A 14,204-nucleotide genomic window follows, 5' to 3' on the forward strand; every position below is an offset into this window, starting at 1 on the left:
TCCTTTCCTCTTTCCTTTGGCTTGCTCTTGTGTCTGAATTCTGCAGACTGCTGCAGGGTTTGTGTAATAGCGTAAGTCAGTCTTCCTCAGTCTGGTACTCTGTAATGTGTTGAATTACAATTTGTAATCCAGTTGCAGGTGAAGGGATTTGCAGTCTGAAACAACTGGAGTACACCAAATTGGAGAAGGATAACATAAGACTTAATGGAGCAAACTGTGATTCAGCCTTCTGTTTCTACCAAAGACAGGCTAGAAGCCCCCTGAAAGTATTTCAGACTGTAGTGTTTCTGTTCATAGTGGTTCTCTTTAGCTATTGTAGTGAATTGCTATATATGAACCCATGCTTCATGAACTTGAGTAATCCCCTTTTAGGTTCCTACTGGAAAATCTGTTTTCCTGTATAGGCATTTGCACTAAATTGTTTTCTGCCAGCCTAATTCTTTCTGTAGACATGTTTGACTGTTTGACTCAAATAAACCGCTTTGTTCTGCTTGATGCCTTGTTGGCAGTGGCCAGATTGGATCATGTGGAATAGCTGTCACTTTAATGCCCTGAAAAAGTAAGAAATATTTAGTTAAAGCTCCTTATGCCTTTTTTTTACAACTCAGTTGACACATGTTAATATAAGCTGGATGTGTCTTGCATCAGGGAAGGGCAAACCAACTTGCTGTAGTTCTGAGTGCATGAATAAGGAATCCAGTATGCTAAAACAATTATCAAGACATGACTATAGAAAATAGACCATTAATTATACAAAAATATATAGACGGTTGTATAAATTGGCCAATAAAATGTCATTTTATGCAGTGGAGATATCTAAACTTTCCCTTGCTTATCCTTAAGAATTTATGTGGGAAGCAAGTTTATGTAAACTTGCATATATTCATTAACTTTTGTTATATTTCAGGGGTGGCCAGACTGAGGCTCTCCGAGTTCATTTTGTGGCTTGCCACTTGCTGCTTACCCCCAACTACTGCTGCCTACAGGCACCTGCTTGCTACTCACTGTTACTGCCTATGGGGGCCCGCTCAAATATCTGCCTTTACTGTATGTGGCTCATCCAGTGAGCAAGTCTGGCCACCCCTGTTATATCCCATAGCTACGGGTTGCAGAATTCTAAACAGAGCAGAATTTTCACTCCTGAACATGTTAGGCCACTTTGCACGTTCTTTGTCATTTGTTGGCCGTAATCTGATGCAGAGAGGTGAAGTACAGTAATATGACCTGCTTCTGCTTTTTGGTGGAGATGATAAAAACTCATGTTTGCCCTCCAAAGATAAAAATGAGCAGAAAAATTAAGAAAGCTGCCCACCGAGGCAATGTGTAATACTCCAAATCTGTCTAAACTTAATGTGCAGTGCCCAGTACTTCACACCAGGTGGCATCCTTAATACATGTAGGAGGAAAAGGCTTGTCAAATACAGCTAAGTCCTGTTGTGTCTATATGGGGCTAAGGGGTAGATACATTTGGACAAATGATCGGTATTGTCATTTGGTGCACAAAATATTAATATAGCACACTACAGTATATTCATATTTAATATTAATATCAAGCCCTATCTAAGCATCACTTTGGCGTATTTTGCACAAACTGCTTCTTGAATTTGCTTTTGGTTTAAGTCAGGGTAGTTGGACCCTTGGCCCACAGAACAGATCCTTAGTTTCCAGATAGGTACACCGCCTTTCCCTGCTTCTCCTTTCCCAAGCTGCCATTTGTTTAATTTCCTGGATTTTAAATATTATTTGTGTTCTGTGCACCTCAGAGTTTAGTCATGCCACCCACATGACTACAGAAGTGTCTTCAGACAATGCTGGCTCTTTGGCTTACAAATGGAGATGATCACTGGCTCCAGAGTCAGACATGGCTAGGTCATATATGCAGGGGAACCTTTACCTTAAAGATTATTTACCATTCTGAAAGGATAAAATGCTTTAACTAAAGTACTGGGAATAAGAATCTTAAATGAAAATATGCTGATATTTTGGCCCACCTGTTTTGCTTTTGGCCCCATCCACCATTGGAATGTGACTCCAAGAGCTTTTCCAATATTCAAACTCACCTTTGCTTGAAAGAGGTTCACCTGTTCCAGCAGGTTTAGATGGTCTGTTGCTTGCAAGTAGCCTTTCTAGATTAGAAGGCTTGTTTGAGAATAAGACAAGTCCTACCAAATTTTATCCAAGGGGTTGAAATGCTGTCAGATGAGAGATACAGCTTTTAGCCCTTCCTCTTCTGGTTCTGTACTACAATAGCCAACTCTCATGGTTACTTGTCTGGCTTTGTTTTACATTGTTGCAGAAAAAGATTTATTGCTGTTCCTGGAAGAGGTACCGTCCTTACAGCAAACAGAAGTAGCCTCATGATAAGTTGGCATGCTGGTCATTTTAGTGGTTAACTATTCCATGAAGCTATTAATGCCACTTGGTAGGTGCATCGTAGTGGTCTTTTATATCAAGCAAAAATAGATGCTACTTTCCACCAGGTCTCCAACAAACAGTTGCAGACATTGTATATAAAATTTCTCCTGCTGGTTACCTGCTATAACTTTAGACATCTCTACATTTTTAATGTATTGTTCTTTAATTAGCATGTGCATGAAATTTGTTGACTAATATTTGTGGCCTACCTAGTAGGTGTATGTGGAGGACGAGAGAGTGGGAGGGAAACAGAAATGAGGTATAAGGGATTTGGGACCAAGCAAAGGGAGCATCAGGGCTTGCCTCTTCCTCAGGAGATGAGAGGGGGCAGAAGCCCATTCCACCAGTAATGCTGACAAGCTACTTATTTTTTTTCTCCTTGTTCCTTCCCCACCTCCTTTCCCTTCTGTTTTGTGCCTTTTTAAATACTAAGCCTGTGGGTTTACTGTTTTTTTCCTGATTGATTGTAAGACAATCTGGAGCCTTTTTTCAAGGAAGAGCAGAATAAACATGCTTAAAAGGAATGAAGTTAGTTTGCCATATTGTTGCACAGGTCATGTGCTGTTCTGCTTACATTGGAGGCAATTGACAAAACTTCTTGTGTTGGTCAACAGCTCAGCTCAAAATGGTTCTAATGACAGAGGCTGTTCATACATCATTGTTTAATGAATGAATTACTCCACAATTAGCTTGGATTCTTGTCATGTGCAAATCCTTCTGGTTCTTAGCCACAACCTACACATGTCAAAAGCTGGAGACTTTGGACATTGGATGGGTGTTGTATCCAACTTCATCCTGAGGGCAATAGATTCCCCAACCCTCTATGTCTTCTTTACTTGACTCTTTTCTATGACAGTATCTGTTATGTATTTTCATGAAACAGAGCCAATGCCATTCTTTTACTCTGATGCAAATAAAATACTTTCCTATATGTGTTTATGTCTTCATGTTTACCTGAAAACATTTTAAAATGATGTGTTTTATATTTTGTAGGTCTTGTATATAATGTCACACCATACATGGAATATCACCCTGGTGGTGAAGATGAGTTAATGAAAGCAGCAGGAGCTGATGGCACAGATCTATTTGATCAGGTAACAGCAGCAAAGTGGTACCCAGTTCATTAAATATAAGCCATGGACTGTGTAATAGAAGCAGCAGCAGCAACAGCAGCAAAAGAAGAAGAGTGTTGTGTATGTTTAAACGCACACACACATTCTCTCTCTCTCTCATTGAGGTGAGACCAACTTTAATAATAACAGAGGTTTTTTAGAAAGCTATTTTAGCACTATAAATGGAAATTAAAAATGAATCTAGACCACAGTTAATTAATTTAGATTCTGTACTTAAATATTGAGGAAATGCATGCACATTTATCTCCTGTAGTTAAGTAATGGGAAATTGAGTCCAGATTCAACAAGGTACACTCCTGTATAGCAAAAATCAAAGCTTAAATATGTTAGTCCCTGTAGTCAATGCATTGTCCCTGTTCAACAAAGCATTAAAATATGTTTTTGCCATTTTTTTAAACAGGCACCTATTTTAAGTCAATATTCTTGGTTGATTCTCTCTTAGGGTTTCAGTGTTTGAGTGGTGGGCAAGTTTAGCCTAGAAAATATATTTTTAAGAAGATATGACCAAATGCTCAAAATAATGATTCATTTCTTAGTATAGTTTGTACTTAAAATCCTTAAAATAGGCTACGCACAAATAGTTTACATTGGAAGAACAGTAGTGCAAACCTTTTGAAGTCAGGGATACCCAAGTAAAATTTGGTGGCCTGAGACTTACCTCTGTTTATTCAGCAACTCTATAGACCAGGATTGCTTCTTTCATTGCTATTGCTACACATTTATAGTTGCTTGGAAACAGGCTTTTAATCAGTGCTCTAATATATTAAAATTGAAACTGTTTCCTGCCTTACAGGTTCATCGCTGGGTCAATTATGAGTCAATGCTGAAAGAGTGTATGGTTGGAAGAATGGCACTTAAACCTCTTGCCACTGTTTTAAAAGGTGTGTGCATTGTATTTATAATTATACAGAACAAATACCTTGTTATTGGAAGTTGAACAATTTGGTACTGTTTCTGTGAAGCTAGTGTGAGCAGATTTAGGTGTGTCTGAAATATTACAAGTGCAATATCCTGAAATCTATGTATACACTACTAGCAGGTGTTCTGTGTGTGCATGTGTGTACTTTTCCACAGGACAGAGTTTACAAAACTCAAGTTTCAGCAGATGCCAACTGCTTACTTGGAAGCCATGTTCCTGAAAGGAGTAGATTATTATTACTTATTTATTGTATTTGTATGCCGCCCCATAGCCAGAAGCTCTAGGTGGCTCACAGAGCAATCATAAAAATACAGTTAAAATAAATAATAATAACTAAAATCATAGAACACAATATAATAAAAATAAAATATAAACACAAGCATATAAATACAACAGACAGAAATAAACATTGTATAACCAAAAAAACCCAACAACCAATAAAACAATAAACCAGCAAGACCAAGAACAATAAACCAAGAACAGGAAGGTGGAATTCCAAAGGTGAGGTGCTACAACAGAGAAGGCCCTTTTCCTCACCAATTCCCTCCTCATTTGCAGGGTGGTGGGGGTTCGCAGAGAAGGGCTTCCATTGATGACCTGAGTTGTCTGGTAGGAATATATGGAAGCAGGCATTCATTTAGATATTCTGGTCCCAAACCATTTAAGGCTTTATATGTTAGCATGAGCACTTTGAATTGGGCCTGGGCAGTGGCAGCCAACCAGTACAATTGGCGGAGGACTATGTTCTCTAGGGCTGGTCCTTGTTAGTAACCGTACTGCTCTGTTTTGGAATTAACTGAAGTGCCTGGACTGTCTTCAAAGGCAGTCCCACATTTATTTATTATTTGAAACACTTTAATGCTGCCCCCATCGCAACAAAGCCTCGAGGCAGCTCACAACAGGAACAAAATAATACAATAAAATATTGTACCTGAGAGCGTATTGCAATAACCCAGGTGAGAAGTTACCAGGATGTGGATAACTGTGGCAAGGCTCCACTTGTCCAAGTAGGAATGTAGCTGGAAAATCGAGCTAAGCTGATCGAAGGTGTTCCTGTCCACTGATGCCACCTGAAAAATAATTGTGAGTTCAGGTTCCAGGAGCACCCCCAAGCTATGAACCTTATTCTCTAGGGGGAGCGCAACCCTGTCCAGGATTGGTTGAAAATTTCCCAGTTGGACAAACAGACTGCCCACCAACAGGACCTCTGTCTTGTCTGGATTGAGATTCAATGTATTGGGCTTGATCCAGTCCATTACCAAACCAAGGCATTGGTTCAGGACAGTCACTGCCTCCCCTGGGTTAGATGAAAATGAGAGCTAGAGCTGAGTGTCATCAGCATACTGATGGCACTTCAACCAGTACCTCTGGATGACCCACCCAGTGGTTTCATGTAGATATTAAAGAACATGGGGGATAGGATGGAGCTCTGCAGAACTTTGTGCAAATGCCATGGCACAGACAGTCGCCCAGCTCCATTCATTGGAGATGGTTGGCCAGATAGGAGTGAACCACTGCAAAGTGGTGACCCAAACTCCAGTCCAGTCAGCCTTTCCAGAAGGATACCATGGTCAATGGTATCAAAAGCCTCTGAGCGATCCAGGAGAATCAACAGGGTCATGTTCCCTCTGTCTCCTTGCATAGGTCATCCCACAGGGTGACCAAGGCAGTTTCTGTTCCAAATCTAGGACTGAAGCCCAGTTGAAATGGATTTAGATAATCCATTTCCTCCAAGAGTGCTTGGAGGTGCCCAGTCACGGCCCACTAGAACACTTTGCTCAGAAAGAGATTTTTGGCTATAGGTGTATAATTATTTATGTCCTCTGGATCCAGATGTGACCTTTTAAGGAGTGGTGAAACCACCATCATCTTCAAAGGGGCAGGAACCTCTCAAGGAGGCATTTACCACCTCCTGGATCCAGAGATGCGTTCCCTCCTTCAGTCTCTCAATCAGTCAAGATGGGCAGGGGTTGAACAAACAAGTTGTGGCATGGATATAACCTAGCACCCTGTTCACATCCTTGGGCCTCAACAGCTGAAACTCATCCAGTAATATTGGGCCAGGCAGCGCACTGGATGTCTTTGCCGATAGCACTGGGATAACTGTGGTGTCCAACTTGGGATCAATCTGAGCAACTTTACCCTCGGAGTGTTGTACAAGCTTGTCACAGGGGGTCTCTGAGGGTTTGATGATATCACATCTTGGGCCAGAGTGTAAAAGGCTGCAAACCACCCGGAAGACTTCTGCAGGACAACAACTTGAAGATGCAATGGAGGCAGCAAAGAAAGACCTCTTTGCTGCCTTCATCACCACAGAATAGGCCTGATAGTGGGCACTAAGCCATGTTTGGTCAGATTTATTCTGAGTTGTCCTCCACCTGAACTCTAGCTGTCTTCCCGCTTGCTTCATTGCATGTAGCTCTGGTATATACTGAGGAGCCAGATGGGCTCAGCAAGAGGGGAGAGGGCACCTGGGAGCGATCATGTAAACCTCCTGAGTCATCTCCTTATTCCATAGGGTAACTTGGCTGTAAACAGAAACACCAGCCATGCCAGCAAGGAAATCCCCCAGAGCCTGCTGGAAGCCTTCTGGATCTATTAGACTCTGAGGACGGACCGACTTAATGGGTCCCCCTCCACCCCTCCAAAGGGGAAAAGGGGCTGAAAGTCCAGACCTCAGGAGAAAGTCATTTGACCATGACAACGGGGTTGATGACAACCCCCCTACCACCAGATCACCATTCCTGTCCACTTGAACAAACCAGGTGCAGTGTGTAGCCTTTTATATGCGTTGGGCCAGTGACATGTCAAGACAGCCTCATGACAGCCATGAAGCCCTGAGCCGCCCCAGACAAGGCCACCACGGCATGAATATTGAGGTCCCCCAGGACCATCATCCTGGGAGTCCTCAATAGCACGTCCGAGACAATCTCCGTCATCTCAGGCAGGGAGTTTGCTGGGTAGTAGGGTGGGCAGTGCACCAGCAGGATCCCTAATCTGTCTCGGTTGCCCTGTGCAAGGCACAAACACTTGAGACCTGCACCTGAGAGGAGCCTTATGAGGGGGAGAGAATCCCTATGGATGATGGCTACCCCCCATCTCCAGCCCACCAGGCAATGTTGATTCACCACTGAATACCCAGGAGAGCATAATTGGGGGAGGGCAACCCCTCCCTCAGCTCCCAACTGGGTCTCAGTAATGCAAAGCAGGTCAGTACCCTCATCCACAGTAAAACAAAATTTTTAAAAAATTCCTATTTCCCAAGTGGCCACCAATGGAGGTGCACACAGAAAGGTGGCTGGCTAAGGGGAGGCTCTTCCTGCCCGTGGCCCCGCCTCCCTTGGCCTCTGTGCCATGCCTGCACATGGGCTTACACCCTGCCTGTGCTGGCCTGGTTTCTGCCACAAATCGGCTCTATCCAAATGAAGGTGGAAGGCAGCGCGTGCTTTGCAGTGGCGGCAGGAGTGGCTCAGTGGGGCCTGCAGACAGAGTCCCACCATGACAGAGGGGAGATGGAGCAACGAGGTGGAGAGGGTGTGTGGAAAGGTAATTCGCTAAAAGCCTATGTGGAGGGTCTTCCTGCTTGTGGCTCTGCCTCCCTCAGTCTTCACATCGCACCCGCGAAGTGGCCCATGGCTTGCCTGTGTTGGCCCAACATAGATTATATGTCTGTGGAGGCTGCTACACTGAAGATGTATTTCATCACATATCCTTCTGCCCACTATAGAATTCTCCCAAAACAAAATTTATGTTACATGATGTCTCAGGGGATAGTGTGGTCAACAAATGATATAGTGGCATACTTACTCTCAAGCATGCATGAATGTACATCCCATCATTTTGCATTATCTGCCACAGCAGGTAAAAGATTTGAACTAGTATTGTAAAGAAAGCATCAATGTACTGCAAAGTGATACCCTCATTAGATAAGTCAAAGTCAAATTAATTATGGGATTTTTTAAATGAAAGTTGTAATTTAGTTATAGTTTTGTGTCAAATGAGAACTGGAATGCCCACATATTCATGCTTTATTGCCTTTACTTTTGTATTGTTTCTAATACATTTTAGCAATAAGCACTTTAAGTATAGCAAATCAGGCAATATTTCTGGGACCACTGTACAGATTTTGTGGCAAAGCTGAATTTTTCTTGTATTCTTGATTACTCATGATACCTTGATTTGCAGAGGTTTGCCGAATTACAGTCAATATTTTTAGATGCAAGCCTGAGTATTCTGTGGATAAACTCTTAGTTTTGTTAAGTTCAGTGAACTATATCTTCAACTCTTATTGCTAGTCTCAAAAACATGTCTAGTAGGGACAATGTGACCTATTACAGCCGAGCAAGAATGCTGCCTAGGGCTTGTTCTTTGCTGAAAATCATTGGCAGAGTGAAATAACTATATCTAAACATAATTTAGTAAAAAGAAAATTGCTGAAATGTCATCTGAAACTGGCCTCAAAAGTTGGGATTCCTTCTACAATAGAGGCAACTTATACATGACTCTAGTGAGCAATGGAGGAGAATTCTGAGTAAGCTCAGTGAAATTATCAACAATTCCTTTGATGCAGTAAAAATTTAGAGTAGAGGTGTACAGAAAGTAGATCTCCAGATGTTGTGAGGCACAGCTTTCATCATGCCTGACTTTCGGCTATCCTGGCAGACAAGGATTTCTGGGGTTTTAAGTCAACCCTTTTGCCATCAACTGGGTCTGTCCTCTTTTTACCTACCTTGGTGTAAGGAGAATTTTAAGGCTTCGCTCAAGCCCATCAATAAAAGCAGGTTATCTCCATAACTCCCCTACACGGAGAGGCCAGAGACACTTGTTAATAAAGCCTTGGTGCTGTAATTTCTACAGTGGCAGATTCAGAACATGAAAACGAGTGAAGAGATTTTTGGACTAAGGCCAGTTTTCAGGATTAGAAGTCCAGGTATAACCTGTGCTTTGGGGATGGGATTGAAGGGCAGAATATTCCAGAAGTTTGGGCCAAGAGTAGCTAGCAAACTCATTTATCTGAGGTTTCAGTCTGGGATCTAATCAATGAAACTATTAAACTTATGCCTCACCCCTCCTTCCAATGTGATTTGATCTCTAGATTTCTACTTATGTCCCCCTATGAACCAAAATGTAATGTCAATATATTCAAACCTTCCAAGATATTTAAGGAATGTAAAGGTGCAATCCTTTGTATGCTTAGACAGAAAAAAAAATCTACAACTCCCAGCACGGCTGACTAGAGAACAGTGCAAGTAGTAGGACTCATTTTTCTGCTTAAAACATCCATAGGACTGCATCCTAAAGTGACTCAAAAATATAATGGTAAATGATGGATCTCCAAAAGGTTGTTACAGAATGTCAGAACAGCTGATAAAATCCCAGTTCATATTCCTTGCCCATCATAAAACTAGTTAGTTTTATGGATTAGTTTTAGGATTTTCAGGATTACACACACGCTTCAGGGGAAACTTACAAGAGCAAGAAGGAATTATAGAAATTGTTAAACAAGAAGTTCTGCAACATGGCTATATGCTAAAAAAATGACTGTTTAATTTATGCTTGAATGGTAATTAATTTCAAATCCAGTGCATGCATTGCATGTACATGTATATCTGTGTGAATGTTGCACACAGCATTCCTGCATGCACAAATTTTGCAATGTGTGTAGTGGTTCTAACTCTGCTGCATCCCACTCCATTCCATCAGTGTTGCTTTTTGAAATGCTGGCTAAACTTCAAAACGTATTTGAAGTGTGGAATGTGTGTGCTTTCAAATTCCCTGTTGGATATCTGCATTAGCCTGCAAAATCTTCTCAGTACTGTTTATGTTGTTTTACTGTGTGAGCCATGTAGGGAGACCGTTCTGGCAGTTTTAAGTAGCATATAAATTTGTGAATGAATGAATGTATAAGGAAGGACTTTCTGAATGCTCTCTTGCACAGTACCATGAAGTTGAACTGTAAATTATTGTGTCTGAGTGTTTCATTGCTGCTGCTTCTACCAGCTGTGTCTAATTGATATAGGGCTTATGATTAAGCCAATTGTAAACTAAAGGAGCCCATGAAATATTAATAATGGCCAAACTAATTATTGTGAAGCCTGAATTGAAACTTCTTTTCAAGACAGAAGCCGTGTGTGTGTGTGTGTGTGTATGGGTGTGTGGGTGAGAGAGAGAGAGAGAGAGAGAGAGAGAGAGAGAGAGAGAGAGAGAGAATAAGCAGCCATTTAGAGCATTAAGACCATGCAGCTTATACTTGTTTACTGACATTTCATGCAATGATATTTGTAGAGTAATGACTAGAGCATAACGTGATATTTTGGTGATCTGAAATGGTAAACCTTGTTGCTCAGAACTCAGTAAGTAGTAGTGAATCAGCAGATTAAAAAGTATATGAAATATACCTAGTTAAGGTGTTCTCTTAAGTAGCATATCATCTACCTAGATCAGTGCAGTAGGATGGAGATTCTGCCATATATAATTTCTCCCTGGTACTGGATTATGAATATTTCTGGTGGTGGTACTGCTTCTGTCAGTGGTGGAGGGAGAAATTCCCCTTTCCCTGAATGCCCTCAAAATTTGCTTTGGGGGCTATTCATACAATATTGAACTCTGCCCATAAATTACTAAGCATATCATTCCACTAACAGAATACTGTATTTCAGTGACTATATCAATTTATTTGATATGTAAGAAAAGTTTGTCCTCTGATGGATGCTAATATTAAGTAAGTAAATTTGTTTGGACTAACTAACATTTGAACCCTACTAGGAACCTGAAGCACAAGGTTTGGTGAACTTCAGCATGCAATATTCTCTTCCTCTGGCTTTCACCATCTTCCTTTAGTCTTCAGGTCAGTGTCAGTATTTAACTGTAACTGGCACAATTCTCTCATCTGGAAAAATATAGATCAAGTGATGCTATGCTTCCTGTCCTCTCAGTCTTCCTATTGACTTCTTGTCAGCAGTATGCAAAAACAGTCTTATTTTAGTATTGCCATAATCCTACATGCTCTGTGCCTCATCTCTATCCCTGCTGTCCAGTGTTTCCACAGGTTCCTTCCTTTTAGGCCATCAGTACTTTGCACTTATTCCTCCTTTCTCCCCCATCCCAATAGGTGTGTATTTTCCTGTCTTTAAGGGCTTTGATTAGCTGCCTATTGCTCAGTTTCCTGCATCTTCTTTCTTGCTCCAACCTCACTCTCCAGCTATCTTTTTGTTGATTATTCTTATTATATTTATATCTCACCCTTTCTACTTCCAAGAAATTCAAGGCAGTTTACATTTTTCTGCTCCTCATCTCACTCTTGTCCTTACAACAGCATCCCCGTGAGTGTTGGTTTGGCCGAGACACCATGACTGCCCCCAAGTCACTCAGCTCCATGGCTGAGCAGGGACTAGAACCCAGATTGCTGGCGTTCCTGTGTGACGCTCCTAGTTTATCAGTTGTTCTTGCTCACTGGTCTGTACCACAACATACTCTAGATAGTTCTTACTCAGGACAAATTAAATGGCAAATAAAATGAATTAACAGGGCAGTAAAGTGGAAGAAAGAGATGCATTAACCTCTAATGAAACCTTCAGTTATCTTTAAAACAGTCTACTGCAGCCTTCTGCAACCTGGTACCTTCCCATTGCTTTGGACTACAGCTCCTAACATTCTTCACCGTTGACCATGCTGTTTGGAGCTGAGAATGTATTCATTGCATTTATGTCTTATAGTGATATTCTCCTTATTTGTGGAACTCAAGGGGACTACACATAGTTCCTAGGTAGTTTCCCTTCCAGACACTGGCCAGGCCCAGGCTTCTTAACCTCACCAGTGTTTCTGCCTCATGTGCCTTTAGACCACACACTGGGTGTTGAAATCCAAATCCTCTAGAGAGTATTCCAAATTATTCATATTCAGTTCACAGTAACAGCTTCATTTTTTCCCCAAAATCATACCATTCTGTACATACAAAATCATACCATTCTGTACATTTCATTCACACAAGTTACACTTATGCTCTTCCTGGTTGTACCTTCTTCCCACCTGCACTCTCTCCAGATCAGCTCCGAAGGTTTCTCTAAACCTCTGGAGCAGGTTGTGCGGGATGCAAGGATCTGAAGGGAGGACAAAGAAGTTGATACACTGGCAAAAGGAAACTTTTGGATTGGGATGCCTCGAAGCTCCATAGACTCCATCCCTCTAGCATTTGTAGGCTTCCTCTCATGATCGGCCTTGTCTTGGGAAGTGAGCCAAGCTGAGAGGAAGTCCACACATGCTCTCGGAATGAAGGCTGCACAACCAGCATGCCGCAGCACAAAGCAAGGTTGCTGCATGTGGTAAGGAAGAGGGATGCTACTTGCATACTGCTCGGCGGGGCTTGATTCGTGGCAAGCACCACACAAACACTGGCAACTCTTACCAGGAACTTGGACTCTGCATCAAAGCAGACCAGTGTCTGGGGAACTGAGCCCAGGGAATCAACCAGACTCCCACCCCCAAAATGGATTCCGTAGAAATCCCTACTGTTGGATACAACCTTGTGCTTTTTAAATAATAAATCTCGAAGTCGTGGAAGCTGTAAATATTTACTTGTAGCCTGACAGATGCTTTCATTTCATTAAGATTCACTTTGCCAGCAGGGCTTGCTGGATTGCGTTTTTATTATAAAATGGGATAGCTGATCATTGTGTTACCTCTGTAAAGCAGCATGTTTGCTACTAAATAACAATTTTTTAGTATTAGTACATATTTTTACCACTTTGCAGCATCTCTAAGAGTTGACTTAAAAACACTGTAATAGATTTGGATTTTCATCTGCTTGTCTCATCAACTCAGCGGAAGAACCCAGGAGACTAGGTTTTCTTGTTGCTAGTTAGCTGATACCTTTGACATACCTGGATGTGTCACTGGATAAAAGTAACCAAGAACAGTGGTCTTCTAGTTGCACAGGACCTGCTGAAGCTATATTGGCTTAGCCAGTCACGTTATGGAAAATCGATGACAGAAGACAAAAGGGAAGACCAAATATGAGATGGATGGAATCCATAAAGGAAGCCACAGCCTTGAACTTGGAAGAGCTGAGTGGAGCTGTGGTGGGCAGGGCATTTTGGAGGGCTTCCATTCACAGGGTCTCCATAAATTGGGGATGACTTGACAGTGCATAGCAGTCTTGAAGTGCAACAAATCACTTCAAAACATAACAATTTGAGCTCAGGTTTATCACTTTTAAGTGATAACACATTATGTGATTGAAGGACTTTGTTTTCTACAAAATTCTTAGATTGTGGGTGTTGCAAAGGAGTTCCTGGTAACAGGTCATGTTGCCTGCACTGATTTTTAAATTCAACAAAATGTTGAAATGTGGCATTTGTGCATGTGTGTACTTGTGGCAAACATGACACAGTGTCATGGTGAAAACTCACTCAAGTCTCACACTTAAGTGATTTGTCATGAGTGGGCTATTAAATGTTGCCCTCATTGTGATTTTTGTCTTTTCTCCAGCCATTGCAAATGCCAGTCCTTCATGCATGCAGTACAATACTAGTGCCCCATTTGTGTACTTAAATAGCCATGTTTTAACTTGTTACTTAGGAGGGTTCTACAATAAATGTACCTGGATGGGAGAAAATATCATTTCAAATATATTATTCCCAGGTCTGTCTAAATGCTTAATATACTTTAAAAAGTGACAAGAGCAGGTTATCAGTTTTTTTATTTACACACAATAGTATCTTTTCTTCAGTATATTGTTG

The 14,204-nt window shown here is 41.5% G+C and overlaps 1 protein-coding gene across 2 annotated transcripts in view; it reads left to right on the forward strand.

The window, feature by feature from the left end:
• The window catches only part of LOC123019119 (cytochrome b5 reductase 4), a 47,976-nt gene that overhangs the window by 3,104 nt on the left and 30,668 nt on the right, over positions 1–14,204 (forward strand). For both annotated transcript variants that reach the window (XM_044421685.1, XM_044421686.1), the window contains exons 3-4: positions 3,409–3,509; positions 4,342–4,429. In XM_044421685.1, coding sequence (XP_044277620.1) covers positions 3,409–3,509; positions 4,342–4,429 — 189 coding nt within the window. The remainder of the gene's footprint in view (positions 1–3,408; positions 3,510–4,341; positions 4,430–14,204) is intronic.

The sequence above is a fragment of the Varanus komodoensis genome, unplaced genomic scaffold (genome assembly GCF_004798865.1).
Source record: "Varanus komodoensis strain SLA01 unplaced genomic scaffold, ASM479886v1 scaffold12, whole genome shotgun sequence".
Lineage (NCBI taxonomy): Eukaryota > Metazoa > Chordata > Lepidosauria > Squamata > Varanidae > Varanus > Varanus komodoensis.